General features: G+C 30.6%; 2 protein-coding genes across 4 annotated transcripts in view; one reads left to right on the top strand and one right to left on the bottom strand.

The window, feature by feature from the left end:
• The window catches only part of LOC129222881 (ankyrin repeat domain-containing protein 13D-like), a 35,243-nt gene extending 33,861 nt beyond the window's left edge, over positions 1 to 1,382 (bottom strand). For both annotated transcript variants that reach the window (XM_054857442.1, XM_054857443.1), the window contains exon 1: positions 1,201 to 1,382. In XM_054857442.1, the coding sequence (XP_054713417.1) occupies positions 1,201 to 1,296 (96 nt within the window). In that variant the 5' untranslated portion in view covers positions 1,297 to 1,382. The remainder of the gene's footprint in view (positions 1 to 1,200) is intronic.
• Positions 1,383 to 1,670: 288 nt separating this feature from the next.
• The window catches only part of LOC129222880 (myotubularin-related protein 14-like), a 40,066-nt gene continuing 21,805 nt past the window's right edge, over positions 1,671 to 19,931 (top strand). For both annotated transcript variants that reach the window (XM_054857441.1, XM_054857440.1), the window contains exons 1-7: positions 1,671 to 1,890; positions 10,554 to 10,610; positions 11,422 to 11,525; positions 11,609 to 11,726; positions 13,975 to 14,050; positions 16,968 to 17,016; positions 17,759 to 17,875. In XM_054857441.1, the coding sequence (XP_054713416.1) occupies positions 1,804 to 1,890; positions 10,554 to 10,610; positions 11,422 to 11,525; positions 11,609 to 11,726; positions 13,975 to 14,050; positions 16,968 to 17,016; positions 17,759 to 17,875 (608 nt within the window). In that variant the 5' untranslated portion in view covers positions 1,671 to 1,803. The remainder of the gene's footprint in view (positions 1,891 to 10,553; positions 10,611 to 11,421; positions 11,526 to 11,608; positions 11,727 to 13,974; positions 14,051 to 16,967; positions 17,017 to 17,758; positions 17,876 to 19,931) is intronic.

The raw sequence follows: 19,931 nt of genomic DNA, 5'->3' as shown, positions 1-19,931 counted from the left end.
AATATTTTAGGGGGTCCATGAGGAGGAATGACGCCGCACTATTTTCCGCCCCTAAGAATGAACCAACGGTTTTGGGAGTGAAATTTTTTTGAAACTGTTTCAGTACCAATAGAAAGCACCAAATTGGCCAGGAATAATGCACCGAATGGGCCAAAAAATGAGGGGCATTTCACGACATTTATATAGAGTCCATAACGTGACCTTTTTTTGCCATAACTTTTTAATTTACCGTTTGATTTGCAAATTATTTTAATTTCAGTTAGTGTGTTGGTAGGAAAAGCTCAAAATAAAATATGCTAATCAATTAGTAAACTAAAAAGTTACGTCAGAAAAAGATCACGTTACGGACTCTACATAAGTGTCTAAATTACTGTGAAATGACCCATTACTAAATAATTTCAAAAGCAATTAAAAGAAGTATTTCAAATGTATCAGGTAGTAATTTTTTAATGAATTAAAAAGGCATCTGCAATCATGCATTTTGTTTATAAATTGTTTGAACACAATGTGGATGTATAGCAGTGTCGGTGGTTTAGGGTGGATGACTCCCACGACCCTGCTCCTGCATACATTCCTACTACATTTCACTAAAAGATAACTTTAAAAATTACGTTTTATGCATCAATACAAGTTCTCTCACCTAGATAATTAACATTTTTTAAAGCACTTGAGTTTGAAAAGCTTCCATTAAATAAAATTATATATTTTCATTTTTTGATGCCTTCCATTTTCCCATGTATGCATTTCCCACTATTTTCAGTGCTCAAGAGACACTGATCTTTACTTCTGATTCTGAAGCGAAAACCATGGGAGCAAAATTAAAATCAAACACGAAAGAGAAAACTGTGGACTGGGAGAAAACTAGACCAACACAATTGTGTTTGAAATAAAATTGAAAGAACTTATCATACTTCATGATGATGTAAAACTTATCTAGTGATTTTTTTTAAACTATGAAAATAATAATTTTAAAACAGAACGAGAGAAATAATAAAATAAAACAAACATGACTTGCATCATACAAAATTCATAAATGAAATAAATTTAGAGTTCAGTTCATATTATTAATATTCCTCTTAGAATCTGAAATTCCAAAATAAGTTCTACGATTTCATCTAAACTATTAGTAGTCCTGATGAGGATCCTAAATCCAATTATGTTATTGATGTATCAGCAAGAATTTTAATTGTCAGAGCTTACCACATTTGAATCTAATGCCTTTTGAAGTTCAGAAAAATCATTCTGCCAAATAAACCAATGCAAAGGATACTCTTCTCTAAATCTTCCGCTGGACATTTTAATCTTAAAAAAAGGCTTTAAAAAACCTAGCTTATTTAATCAAAAGATTTTAAATTTCATGATTATTCTCATTACACACGGACATTTGTCGATTGACGGATATATTGTTGCCACTCATGACCTTAAGTTTCGATTTGATTTGACATTTCCATGTAAAATGGATGTTTGAGTGTCGGAGGTAACCAATAGTGATTTTAGCAAAGTTTGCTCAATCAAAAGTTGTTCTTAGTTGAAATAAAGAATTTTTACTATTAGTTATCGTTATTTTTTGGAAAAGATTTCCTTTTAAGTTATTTAATGATCTAATGGCAACTAAAAGCTACTAAAGCAACCAATCACCATCACTTCCTACACGTGACTAATTCTAACAGGTTAATTCCGTAGTTGATAAATACGACGTGGAAATACATTATGTTTCAAATCATGAAATTGAAACGGTGCAAGTTATATATATTTATAGTTTAAGCATTTTATCATACTCTTATTCACGCAAGAATTCTAGATATGACGTCTGTGTGCATTGAAGATATTGAACAACTTTTGGTTTCATTTGCGACGGAAGGCCAATATGACGCAAGGACCGGTGAAGAAGTTCGTTGTTTACATTTCTCTTTCTTGCTCACTTGTCAATAAGTGTCTTGCGCAAAATATTTTAGTGTATTTTAACGAAGTAATAGCTGCACCTTATAAATGTTCTTACTCACACCCTCATTTTATTTTTTACGGAGTAGTCTACATGCCTTTTTCATGGGAATTTCAACCCATTTAAATTTTAAGATAATTATGGTGAATAAATTCATTTACACAGTCGACAAAGACAGTTTCTCGTATTTATTTTGGTCACATGACTTTTTTGAGGGTTTTTCTTATTGCAGAAGGAAATATTCGGAATTTTTTAAATGAAACATTATTGTAATCTCTAAATTTTCTGTAAATAAAACAGCTTTAGCCATAATTTATTTGCAGTCACCCTAATGTTATTACATTGTTTTTTCAGAAATTTTTTGAGTATTCCCCCCCCCCTCCCTACATTAAGATATATTTTTTAATTTTAGCAGTATTCTCAGAGCTGAAAGGTTAAATTTTGAAGTGATGGGAGACAAGACTTAGTGTTAAAGGGGTTATAATGTTTGGAAGGGCCAAATGTGACACATTATGTCACATTTTCAGCTTTTACACACATACTTTAAAATTTTACTTTCAATGCCTTGTTTTGCTCACCCTTCAGCTTTATCCACTACCATAGCAGTCGTTATGTCATGCCTGCAACTAGAGTTTAGTTCAAAAGCTTTCCAGTGTCAAAAGCGAGCAGCATTTGCGCTACTGTGGGTGCCCTTCAAATCAGACATTTTTCCCCAGGAAGAATTCTGCGATATTTTAATAACATTCCGATTCCCATTATCCTGTGCCCCATACTGAATTCTTGTCCCTGACTCATGTTTTTATTTGCAGTACAATTTCTACTATTAATGATCTTGCTTGATCAGTTTCAGCATATTGGCATTTAAATATGTGGCAAAATATTTGATTCTGATACCTGGATTTGTAAACTAAAGGTGCAGAATTTAAATCAAGTCACTTATTCTTTTCTAACTCATCCCGACCAGAACTTGCACTTGATTAAAAAAAAAAAAAAAATTTATAAACTTCTGTTATTAGATAATTAAAGTTTTTACTTGAAATTCAATTTTAAAAAATTACAAATCCACCATCTTCACTGAAAAATTTTCATGATGTTATGTAAAACCAACTAGATGACATAGTAGTCACAGGAAAATGATATAGTAATACAGGAAAATAAAAAATTTACAGCTTGAGGATTTTGTATTTTCGAGGGAGGAGGTTCTATTTCTTTTGAAAAAGGTTAAAGCAACTAAAGTTCCGAGACCAAATATTACTTATCCGAAAATTTTAGTTGAATGTGCAGAGGAATTAGTGGATGTTATTTTAAATATTTTCAATGCTTCTTATTACTTGGGGACAGAGAACTGGAAGCTGGCCAACGTAATGCCACTCTCCAAGAAGGGGTCTGAAAGTAATGCTGGGAACTATAGACCTGTAAGTGACTTCAGTGATTTGTAAGATTTTCGAAGCTTTGATCAAAATTAAGATCATGAACTTCTTAGAGATTAATAGTCTGACTAGTTTGCAGTATGGTTTCAGGAAAGGTAAATCCTGTGCTACTAATTTATTGCATTTCTAAGACAAGGTTACCTCAGCTTTAGATAACAAAAAATGTGTGGATGTTGTTTATATTGATTTTCAAAAAGCTTTTGACAAGGCACCACATGTTGCTCTTCTCAGCAAACTAGTTGACATAGGAATAAGAGGGAAAACTTTACTTTGGGTTAGAAATTGGCTCACTGGTAGGAAGCAAAGAGTAGTTGTGAGAGGAAATAATTTTCAATGGAGTGATGTTTTAAGCGCGGTTCCTCAGGGATCAGTTTTAGGGCCTCTTTTGTTTAATAACTTTATTAATGACATCAATGACAATATTTCTGCAAGCGTGAATTGTTTTGCTGATGAAGTAAAAGTTATGGGGATTGTCGAAAATGAAGAAAGAGTAAAACAGATTCAAGAGGATTTTGATCATATTACTAAGTGGGCAGATAAATGGGGTATGGCAGTTAATGTAGGGAAACGTCAAGTGCTGCACTTAGGTCATGGCAATAAGCATATGAGTTATCGTTACAGGGTTCAGTCATTTGTCAGGCAGAAAATGTTACAGATCTGGGTATCTTAATAAATCAGGACTTTATGTTTAGTGAACAATGCAGCATTGCAAGTAACAAAGCCAACAAAATGCTTGTGTTTATCAATGGATCTATTTCAAACAAATATAAGGTTTTTCTGCCTTTATATAAGAGTTTAGTGAGACCTCATTTGGAGTATGCTGTTCAGTTTTCTTCGCCTTATCTGAAGAGAGATATTTCTGTATTGGAAAGGGTAACTAGTAAGGGCACTTTCAGATTTAGATTATGATGCCAGACTTAATAGGCTTAATATGTATAGCCTGGAGCAAAGGAGAGTCAGAAGGGACATGATTCTGTTATTTAAATTTATCGAAATGAAAGATTTAAATGGATTAAATTTTTGTACGGAAAGCAGGGTGGAGGGATCACTGTTTTTAGCCATTAAAACCTCAGGCTAACTTGGAAATCAGGAAAAACTACTACTTTAGTGGAGTCGCACAGTGAGCACTTGGAACAGCTTACGGGAAGAGGCGGTTATGAGCAAGGGGCTGGATAGCTTTAGGAGGGCCATTGATCTTCATTGAGGACTAATTAATTGACTAGGACCAGCCTAGCTGGGCCCAGAGCCTGTTGCTGGTCATCACATTTGTATTTCTATATAAATGAATTGGCTAATGTTGTTTGAGATAAAAATCGAGAGAGAGTTAAATGTAAGTGAAAGAAAATTCAATTTAAGTAAATTTTTTTTGGTTACTGTTGGTCCCAATTTGCCATGAAATTGGTAGGCAGCCAATTAGGAATACTCCATCTCAATAAGAGGATCAAGGGAAAATTCAATATTAAAGTTTTTTGTTTCTTTCCATGTGACTGTGTTCAGTTAAGTAGATAAGCATATTTGTTAATGGTAAACTAGCATCCCAGCAAATCAGTGTCCTTTTGTAAAACGGATGCTCACTTTTCTGTCACACTGCAGTCAAACATGAAATTTCTGGGGATTTTACTGTTGTACTGACCGCAGGATTGGCAAGTTTCTGCCGAGGCAATTAAAACCACTGGTAGAAACCGGTTAAAATCGGCATGGCAAAAACCACTTTTTGCCACATTTGTGGCAGAAACTGGCAAAAAAAACTCACAAAATGAAAAAAAATTAAATTATTGACATGCAATAGGAAGTGCATGGAAAAAACAATTATTAACCAAAGCACAATTTAATTACAATATTACCACAATTTAAAATCGAATGTTACATTGTTTGGACCCTGCAGTTGCTTCTTAGAAAAGGTGGTTTCTAAAATCTAAACAGTTTCTCAATCTAATATGTACAAATGAGAAACTTAAGAATATTCCTGCAACAGAAGAGCTAGCAGGCAATGCATGAAGGAACAAGCAATGTTCATGAAACTTTCATCTATTGTTTTTTTTTTTAACTGGTCCACCATGTAATAACTGGGGTAGTGGAAGAAATTCAACTGGAAAAATAAGTTTCGAGAAATAGGGCCAATTTGTTTTGCAAAGCTGTGACATTACGTACAAAATCTATGTTAATATTGGCAAGTAAAATTCTGGCACTTTATTCTTGAAGCATGTGATAATTGCGATCACAAACAATTTAGATGAAGTATACAAGTGAGAAATTAAAATCAGAAATGCCTTTTAATTTTGTATATTGCTCCTCTTTCCTGAGCACCTATATGATTTTTCGTCCTTTGTTAGATTAATCCTAACATTACGAGCATCTGTAGTCGAAAAGTTCCCTTCTCAAACTAAATCAATGGCATTAGCATAGAATTTTATTTTTTTGAATGATGAAATGAAGTTTAATTTTTTAGTTTACTTAAACGAATATCATTTAGCAATCACTTAAGTAATTAAAGATGCTTTTAAGTTTTTGCTAGTTTCTGCCAGTTTTTACCTGTTATAACCAGTTTCTGCCACTGGCACGGCAAAAACTAGTTTCTGCTGGCAGAAAGCGAACCCTGACTGCCCGCATTGTTAATTTCTTGATAAAATGATAAGTAATGAAGGAGATGCATCTCCAGAACTAGATAAATATACATTATTGCTATATCATGTGCTCACTTAATTTCAATTTTTAATGTTAATTATGTCTGCAGTTAAGACACATATTCAGCATGCAGTGTTTCCAAAGTCTTTCAAAGATATTTTTACAATTTAGAAAAATTTTTTTTACACGGGATTCATAGGAGTGCATGAACAAGAATATGAGGAAAACCAAAGTGCTTCCGTCACTCTGGTTTTATCTCGAAAAATAAGTGAAAGAATTGTCAAACTAACCCGTACAAAAAGAGATGATTTCTTCCCTAAAGTATTTTTGAAAACATTTAAAACAAAATATTAATTATTTTAGGGGAGAAATACACCCTAACCTATTTTTGTGCAGTAAATAGGGACCACATAACAAAAATCGCACAAAAAAAAAAAAAAATCGAAACTTCACACTTCATGAGTAACTATAAAAATGTTTTCGTAACACAATTAAAATTTTTTTTTTTTCATGCGGTGGATAAAGACGACATAAAAAATAGTCTCACGTAGAAAACAACCCAAAAAACTTACGAAATAGGTAACTTGGAATTGCTTCTGTAACGAAAATCAAAATAAATAGAGTGATAATTTTAACAATTACTCAGGCAAAATTTCTCGAAAGAAGAAATTTGTGGGAGGTCACAGTGATTTCTCACCAGGGTGCCCCTGGGGTCACTTGAAGATACTACCTTGCACTCGTTTTATAAATAATTTGATCAATTGAGTCCCAATTTGATTGAAAATTTTATGTATCGCACAAAAAAAGTTGCAAAAAAAAAAAAAAATCGCAAAAAAATAAGTACCTTCATAAACCTTAACTTGTTACAAATATTCATGGTTTTGAACTTTTCACACCTTATCTTAAGAATGTTAAGAATGGTAAATAGGATGCTCCCTTCCATTGAAATAAAAAAAGTAATTTGTAAATCAACAAGAATGGTGTCAAAAGTATTGTAAAAGATTTCTTCTTTTTGCTTAGCATTGTTATTGATCTTAAAGAGTATGATTGATACTTCTTACTTATCTGATTTTTAAGTACAGTAGGGTCTCAAATATCAGAGCTGATTGGGGCTCATGCTAACTCGGATTATCCGGAAAATTCTCGGTGATTTATACTTTACGCTATTCTAATGACATAAAATTTTGCACCTGGGTCATTCCATGTCAAATCAACGAGCCTCACAACTTGACCATCACGGATTCCAACAAATTTCAGGGGATTGATTATATATATAAAATGATACAGAAAAATATTTTTTTCAGATTTTTAAGTTGCCCAGTTTTTTGTGTAGGGCTTTGTAAAAAAAGGGAAAAAATGCAAAAAACGAGGTTTTAGTTATTACAAAAAGTTGATTTTCTCAGCTTCTATTGAAGCTAAAGAGTTCATTTTGGTTTTAATTTAAAGCTTTTGAAATGGGCTTTTATAGGATATGTCACATTATAAGGTTTGGAGTCGTTAATATTTCAAGGTCACAAAAAATATAATTTGACCTTGAATATTTCAAAAAGTGTATCTTTTAAAAATCTGAAAATAAATTATTTTTTACCCACTAATGCATTGTATATGTGGGAAAAATTTCATAATGGGATTGCAATGGGATCATGGTAAAACAAAATTTTGAACATATATCTACTTACTACTTAAATGCAATTTGTAGCGTTTCCGAAAATATTTACAGAAGGACACAAGTTTTTTTTACCACTTTTGGTTAGCTATGTCCATTTCTTCCTTCGACAAGTTATAAACTCTTCCTTTGAGATTTATCCTGGGATCTACTTTTGATATTACATCATTTACAGGTAAGTACATTCAGAATATCCTCTGCATCTGGATAGTAAAAAGAATATGAAGGTCCATGTGGATGCAAGAATTTTATCTTAAGTGTTTTATTTTCTTCATCAGTCTAAAACACAACCTAACCACCAGTGTCCATCATACCTGCAGATTAAAAACCCGACCATTTCTGCGAATTCAATACAATCCCGAGCAGCTCTTACATATTCTATTCTTGAATTTTTTGAAAATGAAAATACTTTGACTTCCATGTGATTCATGTTCAGTGGAACAAATGAATGGAGTTTCTGAGTACCTGGTATTCTTCTTGCGGTCATTAACCTGTTTTTCAAAGTCTCCTCTTGTTTATGTTCTTCAGTTGTACTATATTGAAAATGTATTGTCTTAATGTGATCTATTGCCCATTCATACAGCTGTCGAGGAGTCATAATTTGGTCAGTATGTATCATTTGAAGACTAGCTCTCGCTGCTAGTCTTTTCACAGTGCCTCCTACACCATCGCATGCACTTTTGCCATGTGATGTTGCAAAAAAGTGCCATTGTGCTTTGATACCAAAGTCTGACCCATGGTAGCAGAGATTCAGAAAATTGAATCGATTTTTGTACTGAGAAGCAGAACCATCACTATAGTAATAGTTAAGTTTGGTTTTGTGTTATAATGAGATTGTATGTTTTTGAAAAAGATTGACTGCTGTTGTGTCATGTACAAGGCAATCAGAAATTATTACTAGAGATGTATTCATTACTGCTTTTGTGGAAGCGTCCTGAAAATAAATGGTGAAGGGGTGAATTGTAGCTTGAGCATCGTTCTAATAGAAACCTTGGGCAGCATCCTGGAGGATAAAAGAATAATTCTCTGCAAAGTCGCAGATTACAAGGTATTCACCTTCTTTTAACGATTGAGATAGCTCAATTGTTGACTTACAAGAAATGAGTGAAGAAGTTTTGGGAGATTTTCAAAAAATATATTGATGAATTCTTCAGTAGTTTTCACTAATGTCTCGAGAGATGTTCTTTTTTCAACTTGTATCCACTGTTTATATATGATGTTTTCAATGCAGTTGAATTCAAAAGCTTCGATTCTTTCTTTGACTCTTTCAAACCCAGGACAATTTATACAATTTCCAAAGTAACAAGCTGCAGTAGGATTTTCGCAAACTGAATATTTCATAACATCTTCATACATGGTCCTGTAGGGCCATGTGGTTGAATGGGAAACTCTAGTATACTTCAAAATCCAACAACATATTTATTTGATCACAGTGCTGTTCTTGTTTAGTGCATGATTTTAAAAAGAGTAAAGGAATATTTAAAATGAAAAGGAAATGGAGGTGAAAAATTTATAATGAAAAAGTCATGCAATTTATTTTATTTTTAGTAGATATACATATTATGATACTAAAAAATATTTTTCATTTTAAAAAAAATGTTATTCCATTTCAAAAATAAATATGCTAGCAAATTTTATTTTTCTTTAAAATTCATAGAATAAAACTACTTTTTTTAATATTGATATTAATTTTAATTTATGTTCAGTACATATGTATAGTATATAATACCCCTTAATAATGTGTTAATTTTAATATATTATTAAATAAATATTTGCTGCAGTATGGTTGATTTTTTAAAAAATATGTGTATAAATTAAAACTTAAATGCCGATTTTGTACTGAAATGGTAAGTTACATTTTATTTTATAACTTAGCATCCCATGGCAATCCCATGTTTATATGCTCGTATATTGTAAAAAATAGATGTAGGAATAAAATTTTTTTTAAAAGAAAAATTAAAATACACTTTCTGAAATATCGAAGGTTAAAGCGTTTGACCTTGAAATTAAAAAATCAATAAACATAAGCATGTCACATATCAAATAAAAGGTCCATTCAAGCACTTTCTAAAAACACCAAAAGTAATGTTCTGCGACAATACGGGAACAAATAATGACTTATTATATGATTAGCAAAATGCAAAATTTTACATTTTTTGCTTATCTTTGGATCGAATTATCTCAGAAACTAAAATAGATAGACTTATTATTGTATATTTATTCCTTTTTATGTAAACCTAACAATTGAACCAAATATCAAAAAAATTTGAGAAGGTCAGGTTGAAAATGCCATTTTTTTCGTTGATTTGACATGGAACGACCCACCTTATACTTCCTTGTAAGGTGAAAAGGATGCATTATTTGCATGAAAGATTTGTCATTTAAATTTCAACAAATTTAAATTTTATTTGCCTTTAAACTAAATTTTATTAAATTTTATTTCATGATGTCTTTTTATATGTTTGTGTGAAAACTTGAAAGCAGTGTAAAAATGAATTTTGCTTATTTCGAAACCCATTTTTATAAGTATTGCCGTGACATCTGTATGAGTGTGTATATGTGAGTAAAGTGCCTCGTATAGCGCAAAAACAATTAGTTATAGAAGGTTAAAATTTTGCATACACGACTCGTGCGACGTCTAGTCACATTCGAGAGAGTACTCTTCCCTTGTGGATTGTTATGGGACATTTCAGAAACGCTTATTCCTTCTTTGTTGCAAAACAATGTTAATTGAAAGTCGTTTGTTGTATTCAGTTAATCTCCACAGCAAAAAAAAAAAAAAAAACATTAAATATGAACAACGCACCTCAATTAAACAGAACTTTTGAGACTCGGATTTTCGAGACTCTACTGTTAATGACTTGTTTTAAAGTTGCTCTTTTTATTTCAGAACATGGAGATTCAGAGGAAATGCAAAGAGCTCTTTGAAAAAGATTATAGCTGTTGTGTAAGTAGAGCTTAAACTAAAAAAATTTTTTTTTGCTTTATTTTTTTTTCAGTTCAGTAAGTTGGCATTGAAAATGTATTTTTTTTTTCCATTCTTTCCAGGCTCTAGTAGTGATCTATTTATTTTTCAGTGCTCTAAGTACACCAGTATGCTTAGCTTTTATCACTGTAAAAATTGAACTAAAGAATGTCTGTCTTTTTAATGAAGAAAATCATTCATTATATTATTTATAATAAACTTCGTTATTGTTAAAGCATTTATTTTTACAAGCTGTAATTTACGTTGAAATAAACATTGGTAATTCCGGCGCATAAATTGCAATTATCTTTCAAAGTGGTGAATGGTTATATATAAAGCTCATAAAATGTTGTTTTTTTTCATTGCATTACTTAATTATATTATTGTTTTATATTCAAGGAATAGTTGTATAGCATCAAAAAAAAAGGTGGTTAATTCAATAATTTTTTCTCCTTATCTAAGTAACTGTGCAGTAAATCATTAAATTTTGGGTGAGTGGAAATTTTATTTTTTAAAAAGTTATTATTTGAGGCAGAAAAGAAAAGTTGCAAGGCTTAAATTTTAGCGATTATGGTGGCCAGCAAACATTAAAGCTTTATCAAAATAAGTGCTTTCACAGTGTATAATATTTTAATGTATTTTGAAGAATGATAAGTGGTGCAAGTTGCATGAATTTGATTACCGTTTTCAGTTTACAAAAAATACTTCTCTAATTACTGTTAGTGCACATAAAAAATGATATTTCCAAGTTCTTTCATGTTGAAGTTCTTAACGTAAAATAATTATTTTTTAGATAATTGAGAATGAAAAAGGATTATTATCTGTAAATTATCCCTCAGAAATCATCATTCCTTTTGAAAAGAAGGTTTTATCCAAAGAGTCGGAAATTTCCGAGAGGTAATTGGTCTTTTCCCCCCTATTATTTTAAGTTATTAGAATATTTTATGATGCAATTTTAAATGCTTTGTTGAACATTTTAGCTCAGACAGCTATATATCAACATTCAGTGCTGCAAACTTTAAAGAAATTGCCAACAAATCGAATTCAGCAAGATGCAGAAAGAGATTTCCAGTGCCAGTAATATTTTGTGAAGGAAAAGTATGTATGTTTTGTGTTATATAAAGCAATTGTAAAAATTATAACCAAATGCACAAAGGAAGTAATTAGTTGGCTAGCAGAAAAAATACAAATTTATATTGCCTTAGAATGTATAATTTCTCAAATGCAAAAATAAAGCGTAATAGTAAAACTAAGATAGCTGTTTGAGACTGATCTCATCAGCAGTGAAAATCTCGATTACAAAGTACCAGAGTGAAAGATATCCTAGATTTAATGATTACTTTTTCCAGTTCCTTGACAATCATTAAATCAAGGTTATACTGTAAATAGAAAAACTTCTTTTAAGCCAAGAATAATAAATAACATCCTTTCATACAATTTTGAAAAAATAAGAGGAATGCAACTAGTGCTCTACTGCAATGAAAGTTATGTCTAAAGGTGAAATGGCAAATTTTTTTAGGAAATTCTAAAACGCAAAAAATTAACATATTTAATGGGCTATGCTGTCAACATACTATATGCAAACCACTCAGAACAGAAACAACAAAATTAAATCTTAACGGGAATTAGTGAAATTTTAGAATATTGCTTTAGTTTATATTAAATTTTATTAAAAAATTTTTGTGCATTTCAGTAATGAAAGCATCTATTCAAGTTTAAGAAATTTTTTTTTAAAGCATTTGTTTTAAAAATGGAATGTCTTTTGTATGGCTATATGTAAGGTTTTATAATTAATTCAGTTTAACTTTGAGGTTTTATTATAATTTAGTGTTTTTATAAACTTAGAAATTATTTAGTGCATAAATTTTGTTTTTCATTTATACTAATATAGGGTCAGATGGGGTAGAATGGGTATAAAAACAGGTATTTTTGAAATGATTATCAAACTATTCAAATTTTATATCCAACAATTAAAAAACCTTAATGAGTTTTTACAGTTCAACAATACACTTCACATATCTATAGTTATTATTTCTGAGATAATTTTATTATTTAGTGAAAAAGCTATTTCAAAGTCAGTATTTATACCCATTCCACCCCATGGGGTGGGGTGAAATGGGTAGTATTGTTTTAAATTAAATTTCAGGGTGGAAAACATGAACTTATTTATTTTTTCACAAAAATATATTATGAGAATAAAAATCTATTGAACAATTTAGTCTGTAATTTCACTGCAAGTAAAGGTATAATGTCCACAATTATTGAGGATTGGCTGACTTAGGTTTTGATGATCTGTTCTTCAATCTCCATTTTCGCGTTATTGGGGAAGGTGAAAAAATTTCCAAAGACAAGACTTTTTAACGACTTCACAAGAATTTTTACAACATAAGTATAAGTATATAAAGATTCTAGAGCTTGAGCAATAGAATACTTTTTTAAATTTCTTAACACTCTATTCAACTAGCACCCAATCTTCTGTAGATATAGTTCTTGAACATAAGCTTAGTGGAATGGGAGTTTGATCTGACTGGTTTTCAATTTACTTATTCGGCTCTGGCGTTGTGTAGTGGTTGCATGGTATGATTCATATTAGGCGGTAGGCAAATGATAATTTCATTATCGATTGCATGCTTTACAGTTTCATAGGTCAGCTGGCTTGCATGTCTTTTCAGATGCCTTGCGAAAAGTTTGAACCATTCTTTAAAGATATCTTCCGTTCAACCAGATTTAGTGCAACCATAAGCAACTCCGTATCATAAGGATTTCAGAATGTAAAACTTTTGATAAAATGAACTACTTACTTCAGAGAATAACCTTTAATGAGAAAAAATGTTAATTCCACAGCCTATGTCAGTAAACCTAATATTATACTCATTTCACCCTATTTTAACATTTCTTAAAATCTATGGAATTTTTCTCTTCTGAATTTTTCAGTTAACAAAGACTTCCTTTAATATAATAACAGCAATAGAATGCTATCTGAATTCCAACAAAATCCTAAAAACAAAGTTTCAACAATATCAGTTTTGATTTACAATGTAACTTACAAGTCTGCCACTAAACTGTTTCCATTCAGTTTTTTCTTGAACCAAAATAAAGTCAAGCTATTGTAAACAACATGAGTGTTAATATTAAAAAAAAAAAATTTTTTTTTTTATTCTGTAATTTAAAAGATTAATAAACTACCCTTCCACCCCACATACCCATTCCACCCCACCTGACCCTATTTAAGTATTTTCAAAGTTTCATATTATGTGTGTTAAAATTTTATTCTAAAGATGCATTATTCGAAATTTCAGATGAAGTGTGTTCATTTTCTGTTAATATCAAAATTTCTTTTATTTAGTTTGTGTGTAGGTCAGCTACACTAGCATGTGGTGGAGAAATGTTGTTTCGGGACGTATCTGGTTGCATTTTTAATGGTAAGTGCCAAAGATATCAATGTAGGTTGAATATTTCTGCACTTTTGTTTTTCTTTGCTTTAAAAAATGCTAATATTATGTGGCTGAGGTTCACCTTTTATGATACAGTGGGTTAATGTGAAAGTTTAGGAAGATAAAGATGAGCTTTGGTTAGCCATGGTTTAAAAATGGAAAAATAAGCTAAAATTTCGAAGATTTTGCATCATTGTTTAAATATTGCGACTCAAAAAGGTTGTTATTTGTGGAAATGATTTCTTTAAAAAGCAAAATTTGTTAAAAATGTATAGAAAATAAACTATTGTATATATTAAGAATTAATAGGGCTGTTGTAAAATACATGGAACTGGGCTTATTTGCTTGGGAGTTCAACTGTTGCACCCTTTTTCAAATTTATATGAATTTTTACATATTGGACAAAATTCAGACTTATGCATTATTAAAATAATTTTTGAAGACTATAGAGCTCCCACTCTTTTTTTTGTATGAAATTAAGCCCTTTCAGGACCTCCGTAAATCTTTATTAGGTTCAGATAGACTTGATCTGCTTTGGCATGCCATATGTTTTCATTTCAAATTATCCTTTGCTGCAAATTATTATCAGAATTAAATTGTTCATTGAAGTTGCTTCTGTGTTCAAGGTTCAATATTTTTCAAGATAGTGAATATTTTATGTATGGAGCTCATAAACTTTAAAAATGTTATTTGTTTTCATTTGAAAAAAAAATCATTTAAGCTTATCAAAATGCAGCTCATTGCTTTGGATCTTGGCATTCATGCAGCTTATTTAGCGACAAATCACACATTGTTTCTACACCAACATATGATATGTCTTTGCATCCTGTGTTTATCAGCCACATTTAATTGGAATTTGGAAAAAAAATCCTTCAAAAAATGTGATATGACTAAAGATATTTAAAATAAGCTTCTTCTAAACAAGTTATAGAGGAAAATCCAAAAAAAAGTAGACTTAAGGATCAGTACATACTGTAATGGGCGCTGGGATTCAGGATCATAATGGTCCCAAACAAACACAGGAAATGATATAAATGATGATTTAAATATAGGAAGTCATGATGGAGCCTAAGAGAGAGTATAAATTTCTGGGCATCAAAATGAACAGCCAATAATAGGATGGCAAACCTAACATGGCACTGTTTTAATATTATGATTAGGATCTGTGCAGCCTTCACAACACTGCCAAGTTGGGTTAGCCCCAACTATAGGCTAACCTGTTTTTAATGAATCAAATATGAATCCAAGTAGAATTTTTATAAAATTAAACACACTACCAATATGAACGGTTGTATGCTCCGATAGCATATTTGTAATGTACAAAAAAAAAAAAAAAAAATTAAGGCTGAATTCATTACATTTGAAAATTACTTTCAAAAATTTGTCCTTCGGGACAATAGTGGGTCTTTATCATAATTAGTCAGTAAAGAAAAGCTTCAATGTGATCAAAAACTTTAGGTGTCAAACTTAGCGCCTCAGGTTAGAAATCTAGGTTTCAAATCAAAATTTTTGGTTATAAAACGCAATTAACAACCATTTATTTCTTACACTGAACACAGGTAATTAATGCTTAATTATACAGTAGTCTCGAAAGTTCAAGGTTCCGCTTAATTCGAGGTGCTTACTTTATGTGTTCAGATACATTTTTTAGTTCTAAAAAAATTTTCATTAAAATCTGAAAGGAAATTTTTCATGAAAGTCTAACTCATTTAACTACGCAGTATATAACAAAAAATGCATTGAGAGGTTTGTTGCAACAACACTCCTTAAGTAACATGAAATATTCATCGATTATTAAATATGGATTAAGAGATGTCTTGGAAATAATAACTTGACATTGATTAACCACAACGAACATAACTTGCCTTTTGGACTACCCGATTGGACTAAAAACAGAAGATTCAGAACTTATCTATACTGTATGAATGATACTATATATATACAAAGCTGCCAACTGCTACGAAAAAATTGTAGTTTCTACGAATTACAGCTTTAAACTACAACATTACGAAAGTGGATCCAAAAATTACGGTTTTCTGTTTATTTAATTTATAATCACAAAGAAAAAAAACCCCCATAAACTGCATGAAAACTAAACCAGTATGTTTAGAAAATCCAACTTCTAAAAATGTGCTGATGGTCTTTGCGAATAAAAGATGTCCTATTTGCTCGTGTCCTTGAACTCGTGTATTGCTCGTGTGAAACTTTCTATAAACAAGAAATAAGTGATATTCTGACTTTTCATTCACTTGGAACAAAAATGCATTGCAAATTATCCAACAGACGTAATGGACAAAACATATCAAAATGGATTCAGGCACTGTCAAAATGCATGTTTGGTTGCATACATATTTGGGTGCACACATAAATACGTACAAAGACATTGTGAAGAAAATATTCAAAATTCATTTAGAGATATTAAAAGCGAAATTTATGCTGAAATTTCAGTGATATTATTTTTTTTTGAAGACAATATTTTCTCTTCTTTGTACAAAAGTAAGTAAAAGGTGCTCCTCCTCCTTACTTAATCAAAAAGTATAAAATTTTAATCTGGAAGGATTTTCTGGATAATCTGAGTTTTCAGTAATCCGCGGTGGTGTTCAGTTTTGAGACTCTACTAAAATTAATAATTGGTTAAATAAGCTTGTTTTTTGTGGAATCGACTTTAGAAATAGGTTTTTTTCCCCTTTTAAGAAAAGATGTAAGACTGCATAAGTTGATTCTCGTTAAAAGTTTTATCTCTGTGTAGTGTGTATATGGGTATATTTGTGATGCCATGTTTAAAAAGATAATTTAGCAAGTTTGTTTCCTTATTCAGTTGGTTTTTTGGTTTCTCTTATGTGTTCTACTGCTCACATGGTTTGTTTTGTAACAATAGTTTTCCCTAAATATTGTTCATTTGCAGCATATACCAACTCTGACATTGAGGAGAAAAATAGCTCTCTGTATACAAGGTGAGAACTTACAATTTTATATCTATGAATTATATATTTGTTAGTAAATATCTATAATTTTCATCTCTCTTTGTTAATGAATGCTATCATTGTTCATAACATACTTTCTACAATAATTTTGAATGAAAGAATGAATCATTAATATAAATTTTGGTTCTTTTTCAACTTAATTTAGTTAAGGTATTTTGTTAAGCTTTATCAGAATTGCCAATGTTTCAACTTGGAGTGTTTCCATTTTCTGAAAGTAGCATATGTGACTAAAACGTTCTTCCAGTTCTTTGCAAGAATTTAAGATTCTGAAAATGTGTTCATCTTGTCTAAAAGTACAAGTTTGTACTGCAAATACAATAGATGCTGCCTAAAAGGCTTTCACCTTTTATTTTTTCTTTCAAAATGTTTCTTCTGATTAAAATGTATTGGGGCAATTCCACGAAAAATGGTTCTTCCCCTTCAATCATCTGTAAGTAAGGGAGGTGACGTCTCTTTGTTTGTAGAAGATGTCTGGAGGTCCTATAGTTCCATAGAGTATTGAAATAGAATTAAGAGTAAAAAGTATTAAAGTATTCTTTTCTTTTCATTTCTGTGTATGATAATTTATTCAAGTTAATTCTCCCCATAAAGTTGTTTATTGTAATTTGATTATAATGGCAACCAATCTTTTATTTACCTTTAAATAATGTTTTTTGTTCAAAACAATGATTATTTTGTTTTTTTATGAGTTATGCCTGTAATTTTGATTTAGTAATGGAGCACTATCAACGGATAGACGAAGTCAGGATATCAAACTTTTGAAAGAATTATCAGTCAGTTATATCTGTGATCTTATGGTAGAAAATAAAAAAGTGAAGTTTGGACTTAGGTAAGTGATATAAATGAATTTTAACTTTGTTTTATTATTTATTTATTTATTTATTTATTTATTTTTTTTTTTTTTGTCCTTTTTTTGATGCTATGGATAAAATGTTGTCAAAGAGGTTTTTATTTGAATTAGGATGTTAAAATAAAGTCCACAAACAACCAAACAATGAACTTTTTCTTTTTATTTATTTGTGACATAAAAGTTGTACTGTTGTTAGATGACAACTATAATTAAAGAAGCATAAGTTGCATTAATTATTAACAATTGAAAATCTATGGAATTCAGCAAAACCAAGTGTTTATTTACAGATATGAATGTTATTTAAGAAGCAATTTTACTTTCTTTTTGATGTGCAAAATTTTTTTTAAATGAAAAATCAAGAGATGGCATTTTCAATAGAGGGCTAAGGATGAACGGAAGAACTAGGCATCATTGATCTCAAATACGTTTTTATTAGTTTTAATTTTGAAAACGTTTTACCGCTAATTTTATTGCATTTAAGTTTTTGTTTCTCTTACTTTTACATTTTTCATTTCTCTTTTAAATGTGTTGAAGTTATTTTAATAATTTGGATCAAATTTGTAAATATCAATTCAAATTGTATTGATTTGTTAATGTAATTAACAGGTATTTTTGAGGGTGAAAGCCCTCTCCTCCCAGTTCAATTTTCTATACATTTCCATGTTTAAAGATAAGGGAAGAATTTCAATGACTCATGTTCTCACATTCTGTGGTCAGTCAGTTTTTTCACCTCTTAGTGTACCCTTGACTAAATGAAACGGAAGTAATGAAGTTTTTACAGCATGGCTAGCTCTTAAAATTTACTTATATTTAGATCTATGATGCACACCAAAGCTGAGCAAGTTTTAGAAACATTTGTTAAAGATTTTTATAAATTCAATGTAAGTAAAATTCATAGATGTATATCATGAGACTGCAATTGTTTGTTCACTGTTTCTAAGACAAAATAAATTTGATGGATTTTTGTGTGGTTCAGAATAGATTTTTTACAAGAAATGTTCAGAAAAAAGTCAAATTAATGAGTTTTTTTGGCCTTAGATAACAAACTAGGTGTTGAAATATCATTTGGGAAAAGTTCTTTTAGGTCACATAGTTAGTGAATAGTGATAATAACAATGATTATTTGTTAATTTTTTATACTGAACATCTTGTAATTAACAGATATCTGCAAGGGCGCCCATATGGGGGGAGGGGGCAAATGGGTGCTCAAGCCCCCCCCCCCCTTTGAAATTAGAACTTTCTTGCTTTTAGTGCTTTTTTCTTTGCAAAAATTTAAAAACATTTCTTCTCCCGCAATTAACGAATAAGTTATTAAAAATGTCAAATTTTAATAACTCTCATCTGTATTGAAATCTGTTTCTATGGGGAAAATATCCTGTTAAACCATGGGGAAAATATCTGAGAGACCCCCCCCCCCCCCCTCGAAATTTTGCATATGGGCGCCCTTGGATATCTAGAAATAATGCAGTACATTAAGAATTTCTATTTGCAATTTTCAAAGTCGATGCAGAATTGAAAAGTTTTGAACCAATGCAAAAATACTTTTATTTTAAATTAATTTAAAATAATCTTAGTTTGATTGAAAGGTACCTTAGTTCACCTTATCTTTCGGTTTTGGTGTACTTAGTTTAACTTCACTAAGTTTGGTGCACTTAGTTAGGTTTTAGTTTTGGTTAATTAGTTCACCACAAGTATTTTTTCTGTTAAGAGATAAGCCATGTGTTTCTTAAATTTTTTAGATGCATCTTTTTATAAAATTTCAAACTTGTCTAAGTAAGATTAAAATGTTCATTGATCCTTTAGCATTTTGTTTTATAAAATTTCATTCTACTATAACTGGTTTTAAAGTAACCATTTTAAGTATTTGTTTGAGCTTTAAATAAAAATAGAACTGTCTTAGATGTCTCAAAGTTATTGAGATAAATAATAAAATTACATCAAATAATCTCAAATAAATTTTTGAGGCTAAGCTTTATTCTTACGAGTGAGAGAAGATTTTTAAATTTCACTAACAATATTTCAAATATGAGCTAAG

Source organism: Uloborus diversus, chromosome 5, assembly GCF_026930045.1.
Source record: "Uloborus diversus isolate 005 chromosome 5, Udiv.v.3.1, whole genome shotgun sequence".
Classification (NCBI taxonomy): Eukaryota; Metazoa; Arthropoda; class Arachnida; order Araneae; family Uloboridae; genus Uloborus; species Uloborus diversus.
This window is presented reverse-complemented; position numbering and strand designations above follow the sequence as displayed.